General features: G+C 37.9%; 3 protein-coding genes across 5 annotated transcripts in view; 1 reads left to right on the forward strand and 2 right to left on the reverse strand.

Moving 5' to 3' along the window:
• LOC149941141 (cytosolic carboxypeptidase 6-like) overlaps positions 1–24653 on the reverse strand; it is a 384878-nt gene that overhangs the window by 46733 nt on the left and 313492 nt on the right. The window lies entirely within an intron of this gene.
• LOC149941152 (uncharacterized) lies at positions 3333–7094 on the forward strand. 2 transcript variants are annotated; one of them, XM_090178020.1, is made up of 13 exons: positions 3333–3679; positions 3751–4043; positions 4113–4280; positions 4341–4458; positions 4537–4744; positions 4813–5173; positions 5237–5331; positions 5412–5487; positions 5791–5977; positions 6043–6297; positions 6377–6542; positions 6603–6751; positions 6830–7094. In XM_090178020.1, exons 2-13 carry the CDS (start codon positions 3771–3773, stop codon positions 7006–7008), a joined length of 2235 nt encoding a protein of 744 aa, XP_090034146.1. In that variant the 5' UTR covers positions 3333–3679; positions 3751–3770; the 3' UTR covers positions 7009–7094. The 2 variants fall into 2 exon arrangements, with proteins under 2 accessions (XP_090034146.1, XP_090034145.1); XM_090178019.1 differs by having other exon boundaries at positions 3333–4043.
• LOC149941153 (uncharacterized) lies at positions 7216–7849 on the reverse strand. 2 transcript variants are annotated; one of them, XM_090179956.1, is made up of 3 exons: positions 7583–7849; positions 7297–7521; positions 7216–7263 (listed from the first exon to the last, which is right to left on the reverse strand). In XM_090179956.1, exons 1-3 carry the CDS (start codon positions 7819–7821, stop codon positions 7257–7259), a joined length of 471 nt encoding a protein of 156 aa, XP_090036082.1. In that variant the 5' UTR covers positions 7822–7849; the 3' UTR covers positions 7216–7256. The 2 variants fall into 2 exon arrangements, with proteins under 2 accessions (XP_090036082.1, XP_090036081.1); XM_090179955.1 differs by having other exon boundaries at positions 7254–7521.

Genomic DNA, 24653 nt, shown 5'->3' on the forward strand with positions numbered 1-24653 from the left:
TACACGCCGCCCTTTCTCAAATTTTTGCCGCTTCATTCTTTTGGCGCTGCACGTAGGTTCAACCGCGATTTCTGAAATTTCTGAAGCCGTTTGATGTAGGTTGCGGAAAAAGTAGCGTAACTTTTTAAATACTTTTCCAATAACTATAAAATTTCAGGGACATAATTATTATTATATTTTCTATCTTTCTGTAAAAAAACCTCGTAAATTTTGGTTTTGGTGACAGTTCTCCTTTAAATAATACCACCGTTTTTAATTCAGAACCTATATTTTGATGGAGATACCCGATGCTTATAAAGAAGATATTCATTTTGATAGGCAAACATATCTGTCGAAACGCGTTTTTGGCTCTAAACAATTTATTTATCGATACACCTTAAATGGAGCCCAGCAAGATTGATAGAGTTAGACGTTATAGACGCGTTAAAGCCCTTAACTTTTAACGCCCTCATCCAGATTGAAGGGCTGGGTGGCCGTGTCGGGGGCATGGTGCGAGCTCAATACAGTATATAGATGAGTTCTCTCTCTTTTTGAACTCCATTCTCAGGGTGCCTTTATTACGGAATGACGGGACCAACAAAGACCCCGTTTTCCGCCCCTACTTTATACCTTACTCTTTCTGTCTCTATCTTTTATCGCGGCGCTAAAAAAAACCTTTTCTTTCCTCGGCCGCCGGAACAAAAAGAGAGAGAGAGACAGAGAGGAATCAATCTACCTTTTCCTATATTGCTTTTCTCTCGACGTCTAACTCCATCTATCTTGCCTCTCAGGAAACGAAGTTGGCGTGTCAATCCATCGAAAAATATTGTTTATGGAATTACGCGTAACATTAATTTACATTTCCAAGTCAAGCGTAAATATTCCATGGCTAATTCGACTCATTTTACGTCCGATTCCGGGAGCGGGCAATTTGTTACGTGTAAACGTAGCTCTTCGCCGCGGATAAAAAAATAATAACCCTTTTTTCTTCCATTTTTTCTTCCTCCCTTAACAAGGCAATGATACGGAATATTCGCGCATCGTCGATTTCAAATTCGCCAGCTCACTTTCGCCCTTTTCTTGTCTACAGTACGCCGTTAGATGGCGTGACTAGCGCGCTGACGAAATACGTTGGGATGATTATAAAGATAGGCCTATCTCAAATTAGCTATGGACATTACGTAGGTCTATTCGTTAAACGCAAAAAATAGCAATTAAGAGCGTTCTAAATGGGAAAAAGCGCTATTTTTTTGGGATTTTTTTAAACGTAAAGTCAGGCCGTATCGGGTGTTAAACTATAAGCGTCATTTCTTCTCTCAGTTGCAGTTTGCGTAATTGAAACGAATAAAAAAAAACACGGGGCGTCGTTAGGTGGCGCGAAAACGTTGATGGTATAAATTGCGTAAGTGGAGATAGGGGCGCGGAATTTGTTCAAAGGTTTTGACAAGAAAATTGCGCCCATTTTCGAACGCGTCTTTCGCCTTTTCTTTTAGACGTTTATGTTTTTTACGACTTAACTGCGCGTCTTTTAAAAAACACCGTGTTTTTCTTGTCACGAGAAAAATTGCGAGAAAAGATACGTCATAAATCTCGTCGACGTCAGAAACGCGATTATTCCGCGAAACGCGTGGCGTCTGCTTTGATTTATAAACGCCAGAAAAGCTAGATGGCGCGAGTGAGACGCCTATAAGAAGAAAAAATAAATAAAAGGGCTCGAATTTTATTCATTTTCACGCGACGTACCCAATTTTGATGGACGATTGTACGTCCTACATTCCTTGTCCGGAGAAAAAGACCGCTCGTGTTTTTCGTTCCATTTATAATCATTCAATCGCAGTCCGAAATTCCACGCTGCAGTGACGTTTGCTACGCGCAATTGGGCCAAATTGCTTATTCCGTCGCGTAATATACTCGAATAAAGTTCGGAAAATATTTTTCGTTACTTTCTTTCGAATTCTTCAGTAGGTCAAAAATAGGTCAAAACGCCTGTAGAAGTGTTCCACCCGCCGCGTACCAATGTCCCGGGAGAAGCGCACTACCAGGCGCGAAGTTATTCGCATTTTTTCAATCTCTGTCAGTCTCGTTATAATTTTTCCTCTTTACATTCCGGTTTCCGACGTTTATTTAATACGGGCAATCAATAAAAGCGGAGCTTGTTAGTCAAAGTGAAAAGTCGTTAACGCTTATTAAGTCTAACACTTCCCTACTTACAAAACCACCGCTGCCGCTTTTAAAGGAAATTCTGGCAGAACCGCCTGGTTGGTCGCGTCTCGACGCGAGACACGGAGGGGAAAACGCTCCCTCCGCCCAACGGTGAGCTGCCCTCCCAAATTTGTAAAAGTCCCCGTATTAAAATGAGTAGATAGGAAGGAGGAGGACGTGGCTTCCAAAATTATCAACAAAACTGGATAGGCCAAGATCCAGCTTTGACCTAGCCGGGGGTTAGGCGGTACGCTAGAAAGGGCTTGTCCCCGGATTATTACGTTCCCAGACGCCATAGTACGGGTTTAATGTAATCGGCAGCGTTGGGAAAGGCGGGAGAGAGTACGAGAACGTTGGACTCCACTCTTCGTTTGTTTGGGAGGCGTGGTATAGGTTCCGAAACGAGGAGACGTTCTCGCAACGCCGGAATAATTATAGGCTGAAAATTCGTTAATTTAAACCGTTTTGGCAACGTTGGCCGTTATAAACAGAGGGGAAAGAGCCCCCGGGCCTTGGCTAATTTGTCTCGCGGCTCTCGGAATTGTCGCCCTTTACAATATCCAGCGTCGCCGCATACACGTATCCGCGTGCTCGGGGCATAAAACGGAGTGAAACCCCTCTCGCAGCTTTCGCCATCACTCGTTTGGAAACATTTTTCGTCTACGCGCGAAAGCCTACTTCAAAGGTGCGCGAGCTCCATTTGAGTTTCAAGCTCGCCCTCCGTCGATCCTCCGTTTCCGCGTTGCTGCTTTTGGCGTTTAAAATCGTCGTTAAAGGCCATCATCTTGATCTATATATACGCGAGGCGTCCTCGGAGGGTGCTGGCTTCCAATTTAGGTCTAATTAGAGGTTCCCCGTAACGTTGACTTGCCCGCTCGCCTAAGCCTATCCCGCCCGTCACTCTATCCCAGTCGTTGACTGTCATATATTAACTCGGGGCCCGTTTGCAACTGCGGATTACGTCCCTTTTCTCTTTTCCTTTATGTCCGCGCGGACAACGTCGGTCCGTATACGAGTTGTCATCTACTCGTGGATTATTTTAGGCTCTTCGTAACGCGGTCTAAATAAACGAATCTCTTTGTCATCAAATATTAGTTGGCGTTTTTTCTAAAATACAGGGTGCTTCAAAAGGTTATGTAAAAATTTTAAAGGGGAACGGTCAAGCTTTAACCAGTCAGATAGGCCTATAGTTCGTGAAAAACTGAATTTTATGGCGAAAACCGCATCAAAAAATATTAAGCAGTTAATTTATAATAAAATAAAGAAATTTCGGGATTTTGAAAAGCGCGCGTCCGCTGCGGCACCTGGTGAGAGGCCTGTCATACAACCCCGCCAGCGCGCCGCCATCTGGTCAGGGCCGCTGCAACTACATTTTTTAATAAAGTGAAACCTTGGTGAAACGGAACTAAAGGGCAAAGGCAAGGAAACGTTAACGTTTACTTTAATAATTTATTTCCAAACTCTCATGACTAGTTGAAACTTCGAAGAATATTATAAAGTATGTTATATTGTTTCTAATTTCATGTCAATTTCGAATTATAATCCTAAAATAACTGACAATTCTTTTAGAGGTCTTAATCCTTTTTGAAATGCCATATACCCTACGTTGTGCTGTTGAAGGGTGCCTCAGCAATGACAAAGAAAAAGATGACACCTATAGTTTGCATTATTTCCCAAAAGATGAAGAGTGTAGAAAAAAATGGATTTTAGCAATTAATAAACCTGCAAATTGGCAACCAAATAAACGTGCTGCTATATGTTCAAAACATTTTAGTGATGAATATAAAAATAAATGTTATAAACGAATAGTTTTATCGAGACGTGCCATACCTGTAATAGGTTCAGAAAACTCTAATTTAACCGTAAAAAGCAGTTGTTTTGAACTTGCTAAATAATAGTAAAAATTACTGAAAAAAAATTTCCATAAATAGATTGAGGGATGTTTGTTGACAGAGAATGAAAACATGGATGTTGAGACTAAGTCACTTTGTGTTAGTGAAAGTTTTCCCACGGTACCACCTCACCGAAAGGTCAAAACTGAAACACTTCTAATAGATCCGGAAAACTCTAACAAAACCGTAAAAAGAACTCGTTTAGAAGTAAGTTTATAACTTGCTAAAAAATACTAAAATTACTTTAATAAAATTATTTAAACGTAGATTGAAGAACCTGTTTCCTCAAAGAGTAAATTTGTCCAGGTAAACATCAAAACATCCATATGTAATGTAAAAACACAAACAAATATTTCTGGGTTCAGAATCAGAAAAAACAGCGTTGGTAAGTATAAGAAAAAATTTAATAATTTTTTATCTAATTTTTGTGGAGGAACTATATAATTTTTAACTTTTTTAATAGAATGTCAAACAGAACCCGAACCATCTCCACCAACTACACATACTTTTGGAACGCAGACAAATATAAGTGGGCCTGTTTCAACATCAACCCCTTGCCTAAGTGAGATTGACATGGATTCTCAAAGGGATAATATTGACTTAGATGATTCTAGCTACATTCCATCCGTAGCTGAGAGTAGCATTAGCAATGAAAGTGTTCATAATTCTATGTAAGTTATATCGGTGTTTTTTATTTTAATATATTTTACCAAATTAATTTTTTTTTCATAAAAACTAGTTGTAACCCTGCTAGTGAGAGGAAATTTATTGTCAATGAATCTTGCCTACTTTTGTTATTGAAACATTGTTTCCTTTGCCTTTCACTGTGCTCTCTGGTTGTGAGAGTAAAGGGAGGTTTAATTCGGGTTACTTCTACTTGTAAGAAACCTCAATGTGGACGTGTTTTTAACTGGTCTAATGAAGAAAGGGCGAGCAACAATAGAATTTATATTCATATTTTACTTTCTGCTGCAATAACATTTACTGGAGCCAGTGCCAAAAAAGTGCTAAGGCTTCTGAATTCTATTGGCATAAACACCTGTTCCTATAGGACATTTAATAGAATTCAAACTAATTATTTATTCCCGGTTATTGAAAGGGTAATTATTTTATTTATTAATTTTAATATTTAAAAATTTTTAATACCTAATTTCTTTGGAAAGGTTTGGAATGTTGAACAAAAAACTATGATTGATTCTTACAAAGAAGAAGGTGTACCGCTTTTCTTGGCTTCAGATGGCAGGGCAGATTCTCCCGGGTAGGTTAAGATAATCTTATAACCAAAATGTTACGTAAAATGTTGTGTTTATAGCTAAAATCACTGAAATGTTCTTGCAGGTTCTCGGCAAAATTTGGTTGTTATTCAAACTTAGAAACTAGAAAAAACAAAATTATACACTTCTCATTGGTACAGGTTAGCCATTTAGTTACTTATCAATAAATTTCTTACCTCTCTAAAGCTACGTTCACATGGAGGGTTAGAAACTGGGCTCAAAGCGATTTGAGTAATATAGCCTAGCCAACGCTTGAATCGCATCGAACCCAGTTTCTAGCCTCAGTGTGATTTTTATTATCCTACCTAAATAATAGCATTCCGTGAACTAACGCTCCGTAGTAATAACAATTTTAGGAAGTATTATTAATACTTAGTAGAGAGTAGTTAGTATTAATAGTACTTAGTAAAATTATTATTCATTATTATATTCTCTGGGAATAGTCTAATGAAGTTGGTGGTAGTAGCCATATGGAAAAAGAAGGTCTTATTCGATCCATGAAGTTCTTTGATGCAAATAATCTTGAAATAGAAGCGATTGTTACTGATCGACATGTGCAAATAAGGTCATTTCTTAAAAAGAACTACCCTGAAGTCCAACACTTTTTTGACTGCTGGCATATAGCTAAAGGTTTGTTATTTCCTACAATTCTGGAAAGAAAAGGACGAATAAAAGTCAATTTTTTTACTTACTAGGTTTTTCGTCTAAACTTCGAACCTTGTCGAAAGTAAAAAAATATAACATTCTGGGAGATTGGGCACCTAGCATTAGCAACCACATTTACTGGCTGGTTTCTTCAAGTGAAGGAAATCAGGAGCTGATGGTTTCTAAGTGGTTATCTATGCTTCGTCACATAATAAACATACATGAAGGCCACGATGAACCTTTCACTACATGTGAACACAGTTCAAATTCCGAAACTGGAAAACAAAAGAAATGGCTAGCAGAAGGTACTATTATTAGGGGTGTGTTAATCCATCCTTTTTTTAAATATTGCAGCATACATGTTTTAATTTGACTTCGTTACAGACAGCCCAGCATACCAGGAACTTTCAAAAAAGGCACGAAGCCTGATCAAAGATATCCGACAGATTTCACCGTATGAACAAACTTCATCTGTCGAAGTATTTCATAGTGTAATTACACACTTTGCTCCTAAGCTAACATGTTATTCTTCACGTGGCATGAATGCAAGGTAAATTTATTCAATATTCGACTTGGAAATTGAATTTAATTAAACTGAATTTTAAAATAGATTAATACTGGCTGCATTACACTTCAATGAGAACAACAACAAACCCCAAGCAAAAACCCAAGATGGAAAGTTACGATATAAAATTGAATTTCCCAAGGCAAAATACGGCGAGCATACTTTAAAAAAAATTAAAGTTGAAAGTACTTATGGTAAATGCACTTTTGAAGATTGTCTAAACAAATTATATAAATGAAATATTAATTCCAACCTTTCATTATTCTCTGCAGGATATGTAGGAATTATGTTGGAAGAATTATTTGTGGAATTATTCACCGTTCCTAGCTACCAAACTGCGAAAGCAAAATCTAGTTTTTTAGCCCCTCCGACCCTTTCATCTACATACGTTAGACCTAATAATGAAGAAGCTGTAGCAAAATTTCAGTCAAGATTTGCCAAAAGGAATTAATTTTTTGCAAGAAATATCAAGAATATTTGGCACGGTTTTAATATAAAACTATTTTAAAATGTACAAAGTTATAATTAAAAACGAGGGTAACGGAAGCCTGTATATTTTTCCGATGGAAAATGTTCTTTTATTTTGTGTACAACACAACTTGGTAAAACTTTTCTTACATCTTGTCCAAGTCTGTGATAAATTTTCATAACAAATTGCCTGTAGGCCACGTAGCGATATTTTCTATAATTTGGTGAGTATTAAAAACTAAAACCATAAATAGACAATTTTTAAGGGTACTTGTGGATATCGCCTTGTTCCTGGTTGTTCTGTATTTTTCTATGTCTTCTAGCATAAAACAAATACGCAATCTCAAGAGCATTGAAATTTAAACATCCGTCAGTGAACCAATCATTATCTGTGACACACGTTCTATTGCTTATATAGTTGGAGATCTCTTCGGATCCCCAACAACAACGACTCTCTAATTCAGTTGTCATCACAACACAATTTTTACACCTACACCTAAAATGAAACAATGTTATAAAACATTTCCTATAATGGTTGTTTATATGACTATAAATACCAGTCAGTGTTTCCTTGTCTTCCTTGAGTAATTTGTTGGTCTAAAGCTGGTTCAAGCTCTTCATTATCAGAATCACTTGAACTTTCAAGAGGTTCAAAACGATAAGGTAAAACACCACCACCTCTAGGAACATCAAACTCAGGAACAGCAAACTCATCTTCACTCCCTTCGCTCGATTCATTAGACGAAGTCGATTCTTCGTTTATAAAGCTTATATTTGAATCTCGGCCTTCTGCCATAATCTAAATTTAGCGGGCCTATGGAGAGAAATGCGAACAGCAGACGACACTTTAAACAGACAAACCCAGCTGACAGCTGCGAGCCGGCTCTTAATTCTATTTATCAAACCGCTCACTCCGGGGTTGGGGCGCTGATGCGAGCGCTTAAAATGGCGGCGAAAATTCAAATCCAGATTCTTGGCGTTTTTTCTCGTTTCACCTTTTCGGGTCCAAAACAATTTTTTTATAATAAAATAAGTTACGTTTAAGCATAATGGAAGTGTTAATGATCTTTTTGTGTGTAAATAAGGCGATATTTGGATAAGTTTGACCGTTCCCCTTTAAGGAGTTGTAGGGGGTGAGTTGAGAAGTATTTTCCTACGATGAGTTAAAAGAGCGCCAGATAGCTTCAAAGTAAGGCCTACTGGAAGTAAGCTGCAACAAGCGCAAAAACCAAGCAGTGGGGAAATGCGAACATTAAGGTTTGGGTTCGTGTGATAGGTAAAAAAGGACTTTGTAAACCAATCGAGGTAACCAGCGTAAAAAAATAGACTTAAACAGTATTTAAAGTCGTGATGGATCGCGATTTCTCATCACTTTCAAACTGCAACAATGGAGTCCACTTCCATTTCGTGTATGGACTAACGGATGGCAATGCTTTGGCTGCTCAACGTCTCTACCAGGAAAGGTACCCGAACCGGCGCATCCCCGTGCTTGTTGCAGCCTACTTCCAGAGGCTAGTAGACCACAATTTGAAGCTCTCTGGCGCTCTTTTAAATCATCGTAGGAAAACGAAAAAAAAAAAAAACATGTATACTTCTCAACTCACCCCCTACAACTCCTTAAAATATTTGCATAACCTTTTGAAACACCCTGTATAACATCCTTACGCTTTTTTTCATTTATTTTTGTATTTGTTCTTTTTTCCAATCGAAGGTTCGGAGGCGTCACAAGTTCCATCTTTAACGCGCCGCCTGCTGGAAATGTCCAACATCCGGATATCGTTTGCAATTGTTGGAAATTAATTAAATTGTCTCTGTTACGAGGGGTGCGTCATTCGTAGAATTTCAGACTTGTTTAGTTTGACAAACATCTCCGAACGGAGGGCCCTAATTAAGATGTCTCGTTATCTCTCTCTCTATTCCATCTAATTTCTCCCAAACCCCATATTCTAACCCTTTTTGCTTCGATATTTTAGTTGACAGTTGACTCAGCCTAATCCGTAACGAGTTTTCGTTCACGTTTCGCCACATTGAAAAGTTAATTAACTTTAGTCCTCGGAAATGGCGTGACGCGTGAAATATACTCCGCAATAGATCTCTTATTTCATTCGTTCGAACCAAGTCCGAGTCGTAAGAATGGTCTACTATTAAGGGGGAACACTACAGTGGCCATTGTCTACTTTCGCGCTATTTCAAGCTGAACTCTTTTAATTTTGTATTTTAAGTTATAAAATTAATATGTCCATATAGAACAGCCTCTTGACTAAAATAATTTTTACAATTTTAAATTTAAAAGTAATAAAATTATTACGTTTTAATTCAGACCCCCGCCCACACTACCCTTTAGTTAGGACCTTATATCTCTTTAATTATTAATATTAGAGTTATCAAATTATTTTAAGCACTAGAGGAAGGTTCAGCCTAATAAGAAAATTTATAATTCAAAGATGTAATTGTTAAAACAGAAACGTTCAGCGAAAAAGAGGCTTTTACTGTATTCTTCCCCCTTAAAATTCAAATAATTAGACTGAAGATGAAATGACGGACACAATTTTTTTAGCCTTTCGCCAACTAAAACTCGGACCGTGTCTTTTCTAAAGTTTACTCGTCTCTAATGTTGGGTAATAGTTTCGCTATGGGCTTTGACAGTAAATATGGAACCCTCGACCGGGGTCGTCTCGAGTAAACGCTGCCCTTATAGCACCTTTCGCTTGTCCGCAACTTAACTACCCCCCCACCGACCAGCCTTTCATTTTCCCTTTTATGTGTCTCTGTGCCAGGTAATCAGCGTTAGCTCTTCGTTGTTTGTCCGTGACTCGAGCTTGTTTACCGTTAGAAATGGTCGAGCTAGCGGACGACGTAATTCAACACGCTTCTTCCCCTCTCTCCTCTTATCTCTTGGCAGCCCTGCCTCCATCCGCGGGAGCCGACCGCCACTTGGCGCCACCTACCTCACCCTCCTTTCTCCTAATATCCCATTTCTCGGCGTTGCTCGCTAGAAAACTCCGGGGGCCATTCCTAAATTAATTTGTCGATTAATTAGGGCGATTAGGTCTTGAGATAATAACGCTTCGGCGTCTCGCTCCGCTCCGCTGGTGTGGCGCGTCTATGATCATCCCCCGTCTTTTTCCGTCGAATGGGCCCAAATCCCCGGCTACTACTCCCCTTTTTTTCAAATATTCTCATTTTTGGGTTTTCCGCTTTAGCCGTTTCGCGGGAGGAAATATTAATTTTTGAGCGTATTTTTAGATACAGATGGCGCGATACGCTTAAGGTTTCGGGCTCGTTTATTTTATAAGACTCTATACAGTCGCGGCTCCACACTCTTTGGAATCCCGGTTCCCATGGTTACCTCTCCAGAGAGTTAGTTTCGCGGATTGAATTTTTAACTTTGGCCCTCACTTCCGTATACTCAACTGCCATATACATACATAATTGATTTGCGAATACTAGTTACTTCGTCTATAGACTAAATAGAAACCATTTCGAAGCTCAAATATGCTAGATAAACAGTAGTAATTCCATTAGAAATGATAGGAATTCGAATTTTGGCTGTAGCGAAATGGACTACATGATCAGTGTTAATATAGCTTCGATGTTTCATAAATAATTTATATCAAGAACAGATCTAAGCATGCGAGCACAAACAAACGCGTTTTCCTTCGTTTCCACGATACACTCTTATCGTGCAATAATACTACAAAATTTACGAAGACAATTATATTATAAATTAATATAAATTTATAATCTTTAAATAATATGTACCTTTATAAAATCCATAATTAAAAATTATAATATAATTATGTTAATATTTAGTATGGTATGTAAATCTTAATATGTAACATATATTTATCAATAATCATTATTTATATTATCATTTTAATATGGAATCTATTTAATATTTGAAATTAGAACATTTCAGTCAGCAAATGGCACCACCAAATGTTTAGTAAATCACACCATTACACCCCATTAATATGTTTGTTTGTTCTCAGTTGCTTCAATCCGTTCTTGATAATATTTCCCAGTCGGATTTTGACAGTGCTTGACATGATATTTAGACGTAATGCCTTTATTTATGAATGAAAAACTAAACAGTAATTAAATTTGTAAAATTACTATTAATTGTTTTAAAAAAACGCCTACGACACGAATTTTATTAATTTCAAACAAAGATAAGTATAAAATAGAGAATTAATCTGACTTAAAGCAGGTTTAAACCTGGGTTTTGTCTCTTTAACAAAGAACGTACTTAGGTTTCTAAGAACTTTACATTGTAAAATTGGATTCGGCAACAATCCTAAAACTAGGATATATTTGTTATAAAAGCAACCAGCTAGGCTCAAACTTCGGATAAACGTGGTAAACATGTTTAGAAAAAAAGCTTTTAAAACGAATTATATTAATTTTAAAGTGTTTATAATTACATTTCAACTTTTTCAAAATAATTTTTAGAGCTAGTAACTACATTTTCTACGGATAAAACAAACCAAAGGATTTTTAAATAAATTAAAACTTTAGTTTAAAGCTTTAAAAACATTTTTATCGAAATTAATTAATATACATTAAAAAATGTATACCCAATAAGATTTAACTGGGCGAAATAAACTTAGGTCATTCAATAAAAACAATATTTTGGTTGCAAACCCAAGATGGCACTATTTGTGGATTTTAGAGTGTGGTAATGCTGCTTTACCTTGGGATTAAGGTTCTTTGGTATTCAATACGTTGCATAATGTCTAGGATTAAAATATCGATTTCTGTATCATCTGAAAAGTTGTATAGCTCCAAAATGATAATGAAGTCGAATATTTTTATTCCGAAATGAAGATCAGGTAGCGGAGTGGTTATCACTTTCACCTCGCAGCAAGAGGAGAAGGGTTCGATCCCAGCTTCTGGCACTGGGTGAAAGCTCGGAACCACTCCTTCCGCGTAGAGTTTGCCAGTTCTCTCCCAACTGATTAAAGGGGTTTTCCCTCGGGTTTTTCGGTTTCCCATTTCCACTTGTAGATGTTAACGGAAATAGTTGGTGTACGGCGCTGTTGACTCGCCTTGCGTTTCAGGCTTGCCATTACCCTCCTACGCATTGTAACCCGGCAACATGATTAAGGCATTAAAAATTCGCTAGATGATTTGGGCCTAAAGTGGTGCCTTGGGTATTAGCCTAGCTGATTATTATTAAAAAATTAACCCACGTAAGCGTTTGGAAACTTTAGTGTTGTTAATTTTCCGGAAAAATAAAATAAGCTAAAATTTCCGGATAATATTCCGAATTGCGGAAAATTTTCCGCAAAACGAAAAAATAAAAATTGAAATATAAATTACTTTTTAAGGGTTTCTAATTTTTTTAAACTTTTTATCGATATAAAATGTATAATAACAGTAAACGTACTGCAAATCATTAATGGTGTTACATTGTTAATCAGTTTAAAGATAGTCTAGAGGTTTAGTTTTACTTTTAGATTCGAAAAAATTAGGCGAAAATTCCGCTTTATTTAAATTTGCAAACAATATTAGGCTAATCATGGAAGGAAAACTTTTTTTTTCGGAAAAATACGGAAAATTTTCCGGAAAAAAGGTCTCGGTCATTTTCCAGAAAATTTTCCAACTTACAACACTAGGAAAATTTTTGGTACGCTTGCGATTTACAAAAATTAACGGAACTATATTTCAATGAGTAAGGTTACCAAGATATTTACAAGTTTATTTTCCCTGTAAATTTCCTTTGTCATTTTCACTTAATATTTACCCACGCGAAAAAAGCATGTTATAATTTTTGTACGAAATAACAGAACTATATGATATATCTCTTGTAAAAATATCAATCTAGGCTACAAAACATTAAGCGTGTACATTTATCAGACAAAAGACACGATTTTCACGCCTAAGCTGTAAAATATAAAAGTTATTTTCCTAGGGGTATTTACTTACTTATAAAGTATATTTTAGTCTATAGTATTTTTACAAAGTTATTTCACCGTGCTATTTTTTTTCCCGAGACCTATTTTGGAAAATCAGAGGGAACCTACGAAGGAACGTGTTTTAAAGCGAACAGAGCCGCGGGTATTTGGCGTGTAACACCCACACTTCCAATATTGGCCGCTTTCTGGCGCTAGTTAGTTAATTCTTGATCAAATTGTTGGGGGCCTTCCATAAAGAATGCGGTGAGGCTATATTCCCTTAGTTCTATAGAGAAATGTTTACTTCTCTCGTAAGAGTCATATTATCAACTTCTGGTAATATTTATTTTTGGTGTTTTTAATCCGTGGAAAAGTTTCTTCTTCTTCTTCTGTAGAGATAGTGGGCTTTCTTCCACGCTCGCTGTTCTCCTTTCTATGGATGGGTTTGCTTTCGTCGCCCGGGGATGTTGGAAGAGCGAGCTACCACCATCCCTGAATCCTATCGTGTACTGGCAAGCGGCTCGCCTTATCTCATCTGTTTGGGATTCTTTTTGAACCCGCACCCCGAACCCTTAGACGGGAAATTCTCCCGGCGCATTTCTGTATGGTCTGGCAATATTGTGTCCCGCGCGTTACTTTATCTAAGCTACCTTCTCCCTGCCAGCTCCGCCATCAAAGGAGAACTCAGCGAGTCTCTGTATTCCCCTTTATGACGAAACGACACTTTAATTGTCCCTTCTAAATGTCTCTGATTGCGTCGTCGTTAAAACAATAGTGTTGTAAGTGGGGTGGCGGAGTGGTTAGCACTTTCGCTTCTCAGCAAGAGGAGCCGGGTTCGATCCCAGCTTGTGGCACTGGGTGACAACTCGGAACAACTCCTTCTGCGTTGAGTTTGCAAGTTCTCTCCCCATTGGTTAAAGGGGTTTTCCCACGAGCTATTCAGTTTCCCCTTCCAAAAAAACTTGTTGAGGTTAACGGTAAGCTAATAAACTAATAAATTTAAATCACTATTTAAACAATTGTATAGTATAATTTGATAAACACTAATAAATTTAAATCACTATTTAAACAATTGTATAGTATAATTTGATAAACACTAATAAATTTAAATAACTACTTAAAACATTATATAGTATAATTTGATAAACACTAATAAATTTAAATCACTATTTAAAACATTGTATAGTATAATTTGATAAACACTAATAAATTTAAATCGCTATTTAAAACATTGTATAGTATAATTTGATAAACACTAATAAATTTAAATCACTATTTAAAACATTGTATAGTATAATTTGATAAACACTAATAAATTTAAATCACTATTTAAAACATTGTATAGAATAATTTGATAAACACTAATAAATTTAAATCACTATTTAAAACATTGTATAGTATAATTTGATAAACACTAATAAAATTAAATCACTACTTAAAACATTGCATAGTATAGTTTGATAAACACTAATAATTTTGTTTTACCTTATCAATGCCTCCAAAAACCTAACTACATTTTATCATGTTTTAAAATAAATTATCTTATTATTTTTCTGATTTGTAACATTATCATTAGTTTTCTAGGCGTAAACGAATAAATTAATTACCTCAATTTTGGAAGTAATTGAATGTTTTTGGTGTTATTGTAGTTGAAGGGGTTTGAGTATTTGTAATGTTATTTAATGGGTTCCAAGGGGAGGGGGTGTCAATTTTTTCGGTTTCGTAATTTGTGAACACTTTCTCATTCAACACTTTCTCCTAGTTATTTACTTTTGAATTTATTAAAGTTCCTATAATTGTAAATTCAAACTTATCAAAACTTGATACTTCAAGTGAAGATGATTTTATAGTTATGTAACGTTACACTATTGCTTAATACGGTTCATGTTTCGTCATACTTTTTTTATGAATGATAAAATAACGTTCATTTATTTCGAGTAAGATTCAAAGGTTGTGGCATTGTCCCTCAGATAATATACCATGGCGTATAACCTCACTGTTTTTATACAGGGTGGAAGACTCAGCCGTGGTCCAGCCTCAAAGCTTATCCTAGTACACCAGAGTGCTACGGGTGGAACACTTCTACAGGCGCTGGTAGGCCAAAAATAGACCAATGGAAGAATTAGAAGCGCTTCTTCCAAATGCTTTTTCGGGCGATTGGATAAAGATGCGTTTCTAATTATGCCATTGGTCTATTTTTGGAATACCAGCGCCTGTAGAAGTGTTCGACCCGCAGCACTCTGGTGTACTAGGAGAAGTACCGAGGCTGGACCACGGCTGAGGCTTCCACCCTGTATATCCCATACACGCAACAAGCCGTAGGGCTTGGCTAGGTTTTTGAGCCCCGTGGACACTAACTCTGTTTTCCCTTACGTGAAAATGTCCTGAGTCAGCCCGTGGTACTACTCCCTCGCTATTACTTTGCCTGACGTTTATACTGGGGCTCCTGAGTCATCGTTTAGAGGCTCGCTTACCCGGGCTCCGTACGAATCAATGGCTATAAAGGACCCCCCCCCCCCCTTTGCAGGATCCAGAGTGAAGCTCTCGGGGTACTACGTCGTTTTCTATCATTTTCGTGCTCCTTTAACTTATTACCTCTCTCTCTCTGGCTCTTTCCTCTCCGGAGCTTCTTTGGAAAAACGTACGTTTCGCGGCCAACTCCCTCGGAGCTGTTTTTCCGGCCTTACCCGCATCCTTCCTTCTCCACCATCCGAGGGGTGGGGGAATATTTCGGGGATACGTCAGAGGGGAAAAAGGAGTAATTTAATCAAAAACGGTCTCCCCGGATGGTATCGCCATCTAGCGACGATGACGGTAAACAATAAAAAAAAGAATAGCTTAGCGTTTCTTGCCTCGCTGTTTATATTCGAACCTACGGCTTAAAATAAGCAGACTTTACCGTCGCGTTATCCGTGAGCAAACAGTCATCTCGTCTATAACTGGGCATCTCTCTTTCTCCTTTTGGCTAGAAACAAAATGTAATTATCTTTTTCAGTCCCTCTGTTTGCCGTGAACAATAATTTTATCCTCGGATTCTCCTTCCCCTCCCTATTGTTTACGTATATTTCTCCGGGCTGTTATTTTTCTCGTGTTCCTCTCCCATTTTTTCACCCACGAATACGGAGTTGAGCGTCGCTATTCGTTCGTCTTTTTAGCCAATGGGGTTTTTAGGGTAAGCGCGTTATAAATGCTTCATCTTTTAATTAAAAGTAAAGAAGGGCGCGCTTTTTGTCCTCCCGAGAGGAGAAACTTTTCTCGGGGAAAATAGCCCCTAGAAACGCTTCCCCGCACTCCGCCTCCAAATTATTTCTGTAAATGCTGTTTTCTCCCACTCTCTCGTTAGATATTTCCCTTATTTTTTCAATTAATGGTATAAGGGAAAGTTCCTCCCCCGCGCGAAATTCCTACAGCTAAAGAAAGAGTAAAAATATATATAACTCCGTTTTAACTTTTGGAGGCAAGTTATTTCAATTGATGTCAAGTAAAGAGAATATATATTTTTTTCAGTAGTTTTTTTCGGTGTAGAATTTGGAGCTAACGAGAAACAAAAACACATTAGTTTTTGGGTCTTTTTCTGGGGCCTCGAATTTAATAGGTTTTCTTTGCGCCTACTTTTATTTATGTCAACTTAAGGAATTCCAATTTCCTAATTTTTGGGGATCACGCGACGTTTTAATGCCAATTTTTTACGAGGCCAAGTGTCAAATGCACTCTTTAATACGATTTTTTTTGTAAAGGGGGAAGCTAAGATAATATTTTTTTTTCATTTATCGGATTCTCACGATCAACGGATCCAGATCGTTCCTTCGCAACTAGGGAATAAAACGCTCGAATCTTAGATACATGTTTCATTTCTCTCTCGATTGGGGTGAGATCAATGAATTTTAACTTTTGGAGGCCAGCTATTCCTGTCTTGTTTCAATAGACGTCGAGTAAAAAGAATATATTTTTTTGCTTCTTTTTTCTGTGTAGAATTTGGAGCAAGCGATAAACAAAACACAAGTTCTTTTTGCCTTCTAGAGGCCTTTTTTGGGGCTCCAAAATAGAAGATTCCCAAAATTTAATAGGATTTCTGGTCTTTTTAAGCGGTTATTTTTATTTATGTCCACTTCAAGGATTCCAATTTCCTAATTTTGGTTATTATGATATGTTCTAATACCGAATTACTATGAAGCCCAGTGAGAAATAAACGTATTTATAAATTAATTTCTTTTTCAGTTCTTGAATTCTCATGACATGAGAAACCGTGTTACATTTGATCGCGCGAGCAACGGTTCATGTTCTATTCGCTTGCTTAGAACTTCTCCGATCAAATTTCACGTGTTCCATTTCACTGCTCTTAAGCGTTCTAGATTGCTAAAAATAGATCGGACAATATTGACAGATCAACGAATCGAGAACGGTTTTGGAGCAAGTTTTTTTTACGTGTTCCGACGAGCGTGGTCCGTTCGGAAATTTTATTCCGAGTGTTCTTTTACAGCTCTGAAATAAAGAGTATGCTCCAATTCCCTCTGAGAGACGAATTCGGAGTGGTTCTAGGGCAGTTAAATGGAAAATGCTATAAGCCTAAACTGGTATAAACGGCTAGTTGTTAATGAATTATAGTGTCCGTGGTTTTGTTCACTCATGGACCAAGAACTTAAGAGAACTTACTGGCCTTCTCCTTTCATTTTTGTTAATAAAACCTATTTTCACCAATAGACGGATTAGCAAATCTATTATTCGTTTATTCTGAGATCCGAGCGGTAAGACAGTCTCAGATAATCTGTACACCGAGTTCGTGCATTTAGCACTGTTAAAGGTACATATTTTCAAGAGTTCGCGAGTTCCATTTAGCACTGTAAAAGGTACGGCCAGGGCCGGATTAACCAATAGGCCGAATAGGCCTGGGCCTAATGCACTAAGCCTACAAGGGGCACCAAGAGGGTTCGAAAAAAACAAAAGTACAAAACTTTAATCATTTGCTTTTCACAAAATATTTTCCGGAGTTATTTTAGTAAATGCGTACGCCGGCGTTTGTATAAATTTTAGAGCTATTTTTTGTAGCGACAGTTTAAAGAACACGCGACCAGAAGGGCAAGGGCAAATACCAACTCGTACTAGTCCTTCCATGGACTAATTAATGTACTTCACACAGGGACGACCCGTTTCCGAATATTTTCTTCGGGCGATTGTTAAATGTGCGCTCTGGCGGCTGAGTTAGGAACTAACGGAAAACTAGGGTCAACCGGGGAAGAAGGAAAGGGGGAGGGGGAACATATCGATAAACCAAGCAACATTTAAATTTAAAGGGAATTAAAATGTGGATAAGCCTTGGCTACAAGAATGCAATGCTGGAATCTATTGACGATAAGTGAAAATGCTATTACTCTGCGTCGACCGAAATCCGAAAACCAAAATTTGACGTTCGACGTCGTGTTCAAATGTCGTTATTTTCGCGTAAGTGAAAACCAAGATTAATATACCAAAAAAAATTGTATAAAGAAAAAAAAAGAAACGGTGGCGCGCCGTTCTTTGTATCGGCGGGGGCGGCGGTGGCGTGCGCCGATTTTCGAACAATCGGCGGCGGCGCGATCGGTGCGTTCAAAATTATCGGCGGCGGCGTTTAGCGGCGGCGCAAGCCTCTAGCTTTGACGTATGCCTACGACGCCACGAGCAAGCACCCAATAGAAAATAATTCAACGAGTCCTATTTTCACACTGAACATACAATAAGTAGAGAAAAAAATTTACAATTCTTATAATCCTTGTGCCATTGAGAAGGTTACCATGGAAACGAAATCAAGTGATCGTGATGCACTAGCTAAGTCTGTAGATTGTCAAAGACAAAAATGAGCGAGGAGCTTTGCTTCTTGATGACCCGTTTCTGGTTACGTAATAGGAAGTGACGTAATGAACGTCGTATCCCTTTAAAAAGGTTTCATTAAAGACAAATAACTTTATGAGTGATTATGATAGATAGGATTATTGTAATAGACGAATATTATCTCAGAGATAGTTGAAATTAACGCCACCTTCTTATAATAGTTTAATTGGAAAGCCTACCTTCGACATTAGTGAAGTTAAGCTTGCACCCGAAAGCGTGTAGAGGAAACTTGTAGGAGTGCAGACGTACCTTGGTGTGTACAGGCTGAACCTCCTACAAGTGCCTTCTACACGTTTTCTGGCCTTTTTCAGGTGCTGACTTAACCTGTTTAATTCTTGTATTAGCCCTCCCACCAAAGAACCTACGAATTCATCCATAGTCTTTAACCGAGCTATTTCATCATATCATTTTAACAAGTTGAGCAACCGTAGCGAACCTAAAAATTATCCTACTAACTGTAATTAGAAGTTTCATTTAAACCAAGGAATACCTCTGCGTGAGGTGCCATACCAGAGTGACTGAGAAAAATCATATCACCTCGGGCATGAATCAAACCTACGCCCTTTGGGTTACCGTCCCAACACCTTTACCATTGGACTACCGAGGCCACGAATAATCAGGCCTCGGACACCCAATTTATGATTGACTCGATTTGGTTGACATTATTTACGGGATACATTTAACCCGTTGTTGACTCTGCCGTAGCATTTTACGTCTCAGTCACTCTGGTATGGCACCACACGCAGAGGTATTCCTTGGTTTAAATGAAACTTCTAATTGTATAAATTCCTGCATATTAACAAAAATAAATTATCATTGCTACTAACTGTATTTTTCCATTTAAGAATTAAACTTTCCAAACTGGAATAATAACCATAAAATATACTATTTATATAAAGGTGTATTTCTCTTTGGCAAATAAGTTTTTAATCTATGATTAACAAACTGTAAAGTTCATCATTCTCTTCAAAATAGACCTTACAGGCAGGAGGCATAAAAAAACTTCAATAAAAGTAAACTGGAAGTCGACAGCCATATCTGAAATAGTTTAATATTTCCTTTTTCGGATGACTTGACTTTATTTTTTTATTCGTTAGGTGGGTGTATTCGCCAGAAGTCTGGTCGGTAGGTTTGACATCGATACGAGGGATATGGCCGTTTGTTATCTGAACAGGAATACTTCCAAACGTTACCCGCCAGAGGCGTTACTATCGAGGGGTGTTCATTTTGTCCAGGTAAACGTTTTCGTTTACTTATGTTTTGGCCGTTGTCGGGTTCCCCCCCCCCCATCCACTAAACTTCCTCCCCCCCGCAGCATCGTATCTGTAAAGTCATTGCTACGGGGCTATAAGCAATCTTAGTCGGGGAAGATACCCTACCTTGGTCGCGTCGCTCAGGGCCGTTTAGACTTCCTTTGGCTATTACGAGAGAACCGCCGATATGTATACCTACAGGGAAATTTACAAAATAGGACCCCCTCTGTCGGGACTTTTGGGAAAAGTTTTATTGCCTAACTTCCCTTTTTCCCCCAGCGCAGCGAGCGGAATTTAGTTTGGGTGATGGGAAAACTCAAATTATTGCCTCGTATAGTGTGTAGAAAATTAACCGAAGCCCGAGAATATTTTTTTTATTGCTCAAGAAACTCTTTTATCGCCCCCTACCGTTCCTTTTCGTAATATTATTCCGTTTAAACGTAAGTACTTTAGCTTATGACCTCTTTTCCTGAAATTTTGGGTCCATTCGAAAATGTGGCTATAATATATTATTATCGCGACCAGTCCTGAGATTGCACCCTTTCTTAAGCCTTGGAAACTTTTAAGAGATTTGTCTGCCGGGTATATTCATATCAATAGTTTCATTTGAATAAGTTTTTTTTAAATTTAATTTTAGTTTCACAACTTTGGTGTTTTTTTGGCGTTGTTGGTACATGATATTTTAGGGAAACGCATTATTTGCGTTTTTTAAAGTATGTCTATAATATATTTAGAAAAGTTTATTTTAAATACTTTATAGAAATGGTTTTTAGTCGCAGTGTTAACGCTGGTTTTCTTAGAGCTGGGGCGGAACAGATAAATTAACCGCCAAATTTTCGATTATTCATAAAAATTTCGGTTAACTGTTTATTTATGGATACAATTCGCGGTTATAAAACGATTTAATATGCGAAAAATAGTTTTTATTCAGAAAATTTTCGGTTCTGGATAAAAACAAATAAAAGGAATATTTCTTATCCAAATCCCGAGCTCTAGGTTTTCTCTAGAGCCCAAATCGCTACTACGTCAGCTTTTAAAATGGGCCTAAAAGATCAGGGGCGTACCGAAGAGAGTACGATTGGGGGGGGGGAGGTAAGTGAAATTTGCCAAGTAAAAAACAAAGTTTGTCAAGTCGTCTAAGTTTGGATTGTTCCGGTAGATTTCAATTTAACTGTTTTATTAAAATTATTATAAATTATATTTCGCGAAACCACGACTACCGAACGTGCCTATGTCATTCTAGCGGTACTATTCCCAATTCAATGGCGAAAACAGTTCGGCGTCTAGTTATAGTGAGTGAAGCGTTTGCGTACTCTCTTAATATATAAAACGAGATACACGAAGAAGAAAAAAGAGATTGAACGATGCTACAGCAATTTAAAAATCCCATCAAACCCGCTTACTATTTTCTCGTCGTGTATCCCGCTGTAGTAAAAAATAGATACATTTCATCCTGACGAATACTACTTGTTGTTTAACTGAACTGCTTTGAATAACTGGAATTATTCATACCCAAATATAACATAAACAATTCAAACACTTATTACCGAAATATTAACGTAAGAACAACCGACACTGTATCACACGTTATATTTACCCAACTTAACTTTATTAATATTGGCTTGTAAAATTTTCACTTTCCTAAAGAATATCACTATAATATTCACGACTTACCTAATTTACCCCAAGTAAAAAAAAAACTGTACCATCTCCTGTAGAAATTAAAACTAGGTATTTTTATAAATTTAACGTAGAAAATTAACACTGAAATAATAACGAATAACCGATATTCTCTATCACGCGTCTATCTGCCTTTGAATTTTATAAGGTGCTGTAGTAAAAATGACTATTTAAAAAGCTTTTACCACAAGGCTGAACTTAAGTTCCGACACACTAGCTGGGGTGGCGGAGTGGTTAGCACTTTCGCCTCGCAGCAAGAGGAGCTGGGCTCGATCCCAACTTGTGGCACTGGGGAACAACTCCTTCCGTGTTGAGTTTGCAAGTTCTCTCCCCACTGGTTTAAGGGATTTTCCCCCGAGCTCTTCGGTTTCCCCTTCCATAAAAACTTGTTGAGGGTAACGGTAATAGTTAGTGTAGGGAGCTGTTGGCTCGATGGCGTGGCATGCAGGGCTTTCCACCACCCTCCTACGCATTGTAACCCGGCAACCTGAATTAAAGGCATCAAAAGTCGCTTGATGACTTAGGCCTAAGGTGGTGTCTTGGGTATTAGCCTAGCTGGTTATATCTGCCTAGCCACGGCCAACTTTGATCACGCGCTGTTCGCGCTACAGTGGCAAACACATTCGTCGAAATTCCGCGAGCAAGGATTTTCCCCCTATAAACTATAACGTGTAGGAGTTCAGCGCCACGCTCGTTTTTTATATTGGCTTCAATGTAAAAGCTATTCTAAAAATAATAATCCGCTAGGGGCGCTCACGTCATACACATCTTTTCCTCATAGGTTAACACAGAAACGTCAACGAATGAGCTGGCCGCTGTAGCGCGAGAGGTGCGCGAGAGGTGCGCGAGAGATCAAAGTTGGCCGTGGCCTAGCATAGAAATAGTTATACATAAGGAGAAGCAACTACATAGAAATCTCAAACATAGTTAATGACAAGTAAATTGCTGGGAAATTCTAAATGATTTGTTGCAACATCGTTTACAATCGATTTAGTAGTTTTGTCTCCATAAGCAACCGTTTTGGAATGGCAACCAAAAATGTTTTTGACAAAACAAATAGGAAATTTTCCCGTTGAATATAACATGGGAATCTGACCAATTTTAAGGGTACCCCGGGTAAAAAAATTAAATTTTTTAAAATGCTAAAAATAGAAAATATAAATAAAAAAATAATGCAAAAGTTCGAAATTGATTAAAATTTTTACAGAGGGTACCCTTAAAATTGGTCAGATTCCCATGTTATATTCAATGGAAAATTTCCTATTTGTTTTGTCAAAAACATTTTTGGTTGCCATGCCAAAACGGTTGCTTATGGAGACATTTCCCTTTAGGGTGTTTCAAGTAACATGAAGGTCTACCAAACCCCCGAGTTTGAACAAAATCGGTTACACCTCGGGTCGTCTCCTTGTAAGTCCGAAATGCTGGTTTCACTAAGTCCAAAATGCTGGTCTCATAAGTCCAAAATGCTGGTTTCACTAAGTTCAAAATGCTGGTTTCACTAAGTTCAAAATGCTGGTTTCATTAAGTCCAAAATGCTGGTTTCATTAAGTCCAAAATGCTGGTTTCACTAACATCGTAAGTCCAAAACGCTGGTTTTCACTAACACGCGTAACGGCGCGTCATTAAAGTTTCGGACGTCCACACGTTTGGACGCTCGCTAGTGTAAAACACATAATGAAAACCAGTATTAACAGGAACATTTTTTGCGTCGACTCACGCCATCTTGGCTATTTTGGTCCAGTGAAAACCAGCTCCTAATCTAATTTCACACTTGACAGAAAAAATTACGGGACCCTAACCGTAAAATAGATTTAACGCTACTATCGCAAGTTTACGTCGAGTGTATAACTTTATCCTTAGAATTCAATTTATTTTAACGTTATTTTTACGTTATTTATATTTATTGCCTATATAAAAACTTATTTACGTCTCTCTTGTAAAAAAGCCGTCTGAAAGCCACTGAAATTTGCGTTGAAAAATGCCTTTGTATTATTCAATTGTAGAAATGACCAACATAGAAGTTTCGCTCTCAATACCCCGAAAAAAAGAAACGGAATAAAACAGCTCCGTATTTCCCGCACGCCCATGTCCTAACTAGCGACCTGGTCTTTTTTTCCGCCTGATTCTTGCCAGGCCATTTCGGGAGCTTCCATCAAAAATCACGTGATCTTAGTGACTTTGTCAGCATCATTTAGTTCAGTAGGATCATCATCGTTCCTTGGAGACGTAAACATCGTCTGCTCCATTCCAGGAAAAGAGAGTGTGGGCCCGAAATCGATGCAAAGAAGGGGAAAGAAAGGAGGCCCAAAAAGAGGGTCTAGTATAAAAATTGGCTTCCTACTTTTCCTGACTAAACTCTCTCTCTTTCGTTGACTGCGCTAGAGTTGTTTCCATAGAGACCGGCTCCTAAAACAATAAAAAAAGTTCGCCCCTTCTTTTGCGTATTCAGGCGGTATATTCACTCCTCAAAGTATAAAACCCTCTTTTCCCCTGGATGTTTTGTTTCTCCATAAAAAAGAAATCGGTTTCGATATTTTCCTTTTGCAAGCGGGCTGCGCTCCTAAGCTATTATATTACGCCTATTCTACCTCTATAGGATGCTGCGCCTCTAATATCGTATTCGGGTATTTTAAGATCTTAAAAAGAAACTACCAGGACCAACGGGGAATTTGGAGTGGAAGCTCTATTTTCGAAATACGAGTCAGCTAGAATCGTGTCCGAACCCGACGCTGTTGGATTTAGAGACGTTTTGAACCGGGGGAAACTACGATGACTATAGAACGTGGTTGAGATTTGACAAGTTATGGTTGGTTGGTTTTTCGTTGAATTTTTTCAGATAATGTTTTTGATGAAACATGAATGTATTAGGGAGAATTACTGTGGTCACGATGTTCATCGTTGTTGCCAATCCCCTTCATGATACAAAAGTAAGC

Source organism: Leiobunum rupestre, chromosome 6, assembly GCF_980474605.1.
Source record: "Leiobunum rupestre chromosome 6, qqLeiRupe1.1.hap1, whole genome shotgun sequence".
Lineage (NCBI taxonomy): Eukaryota > Metazoa > Arthropoda > Arachnida > Opiliones > Sclerosomatidae > Leiobunum > Leiobunum rupestre.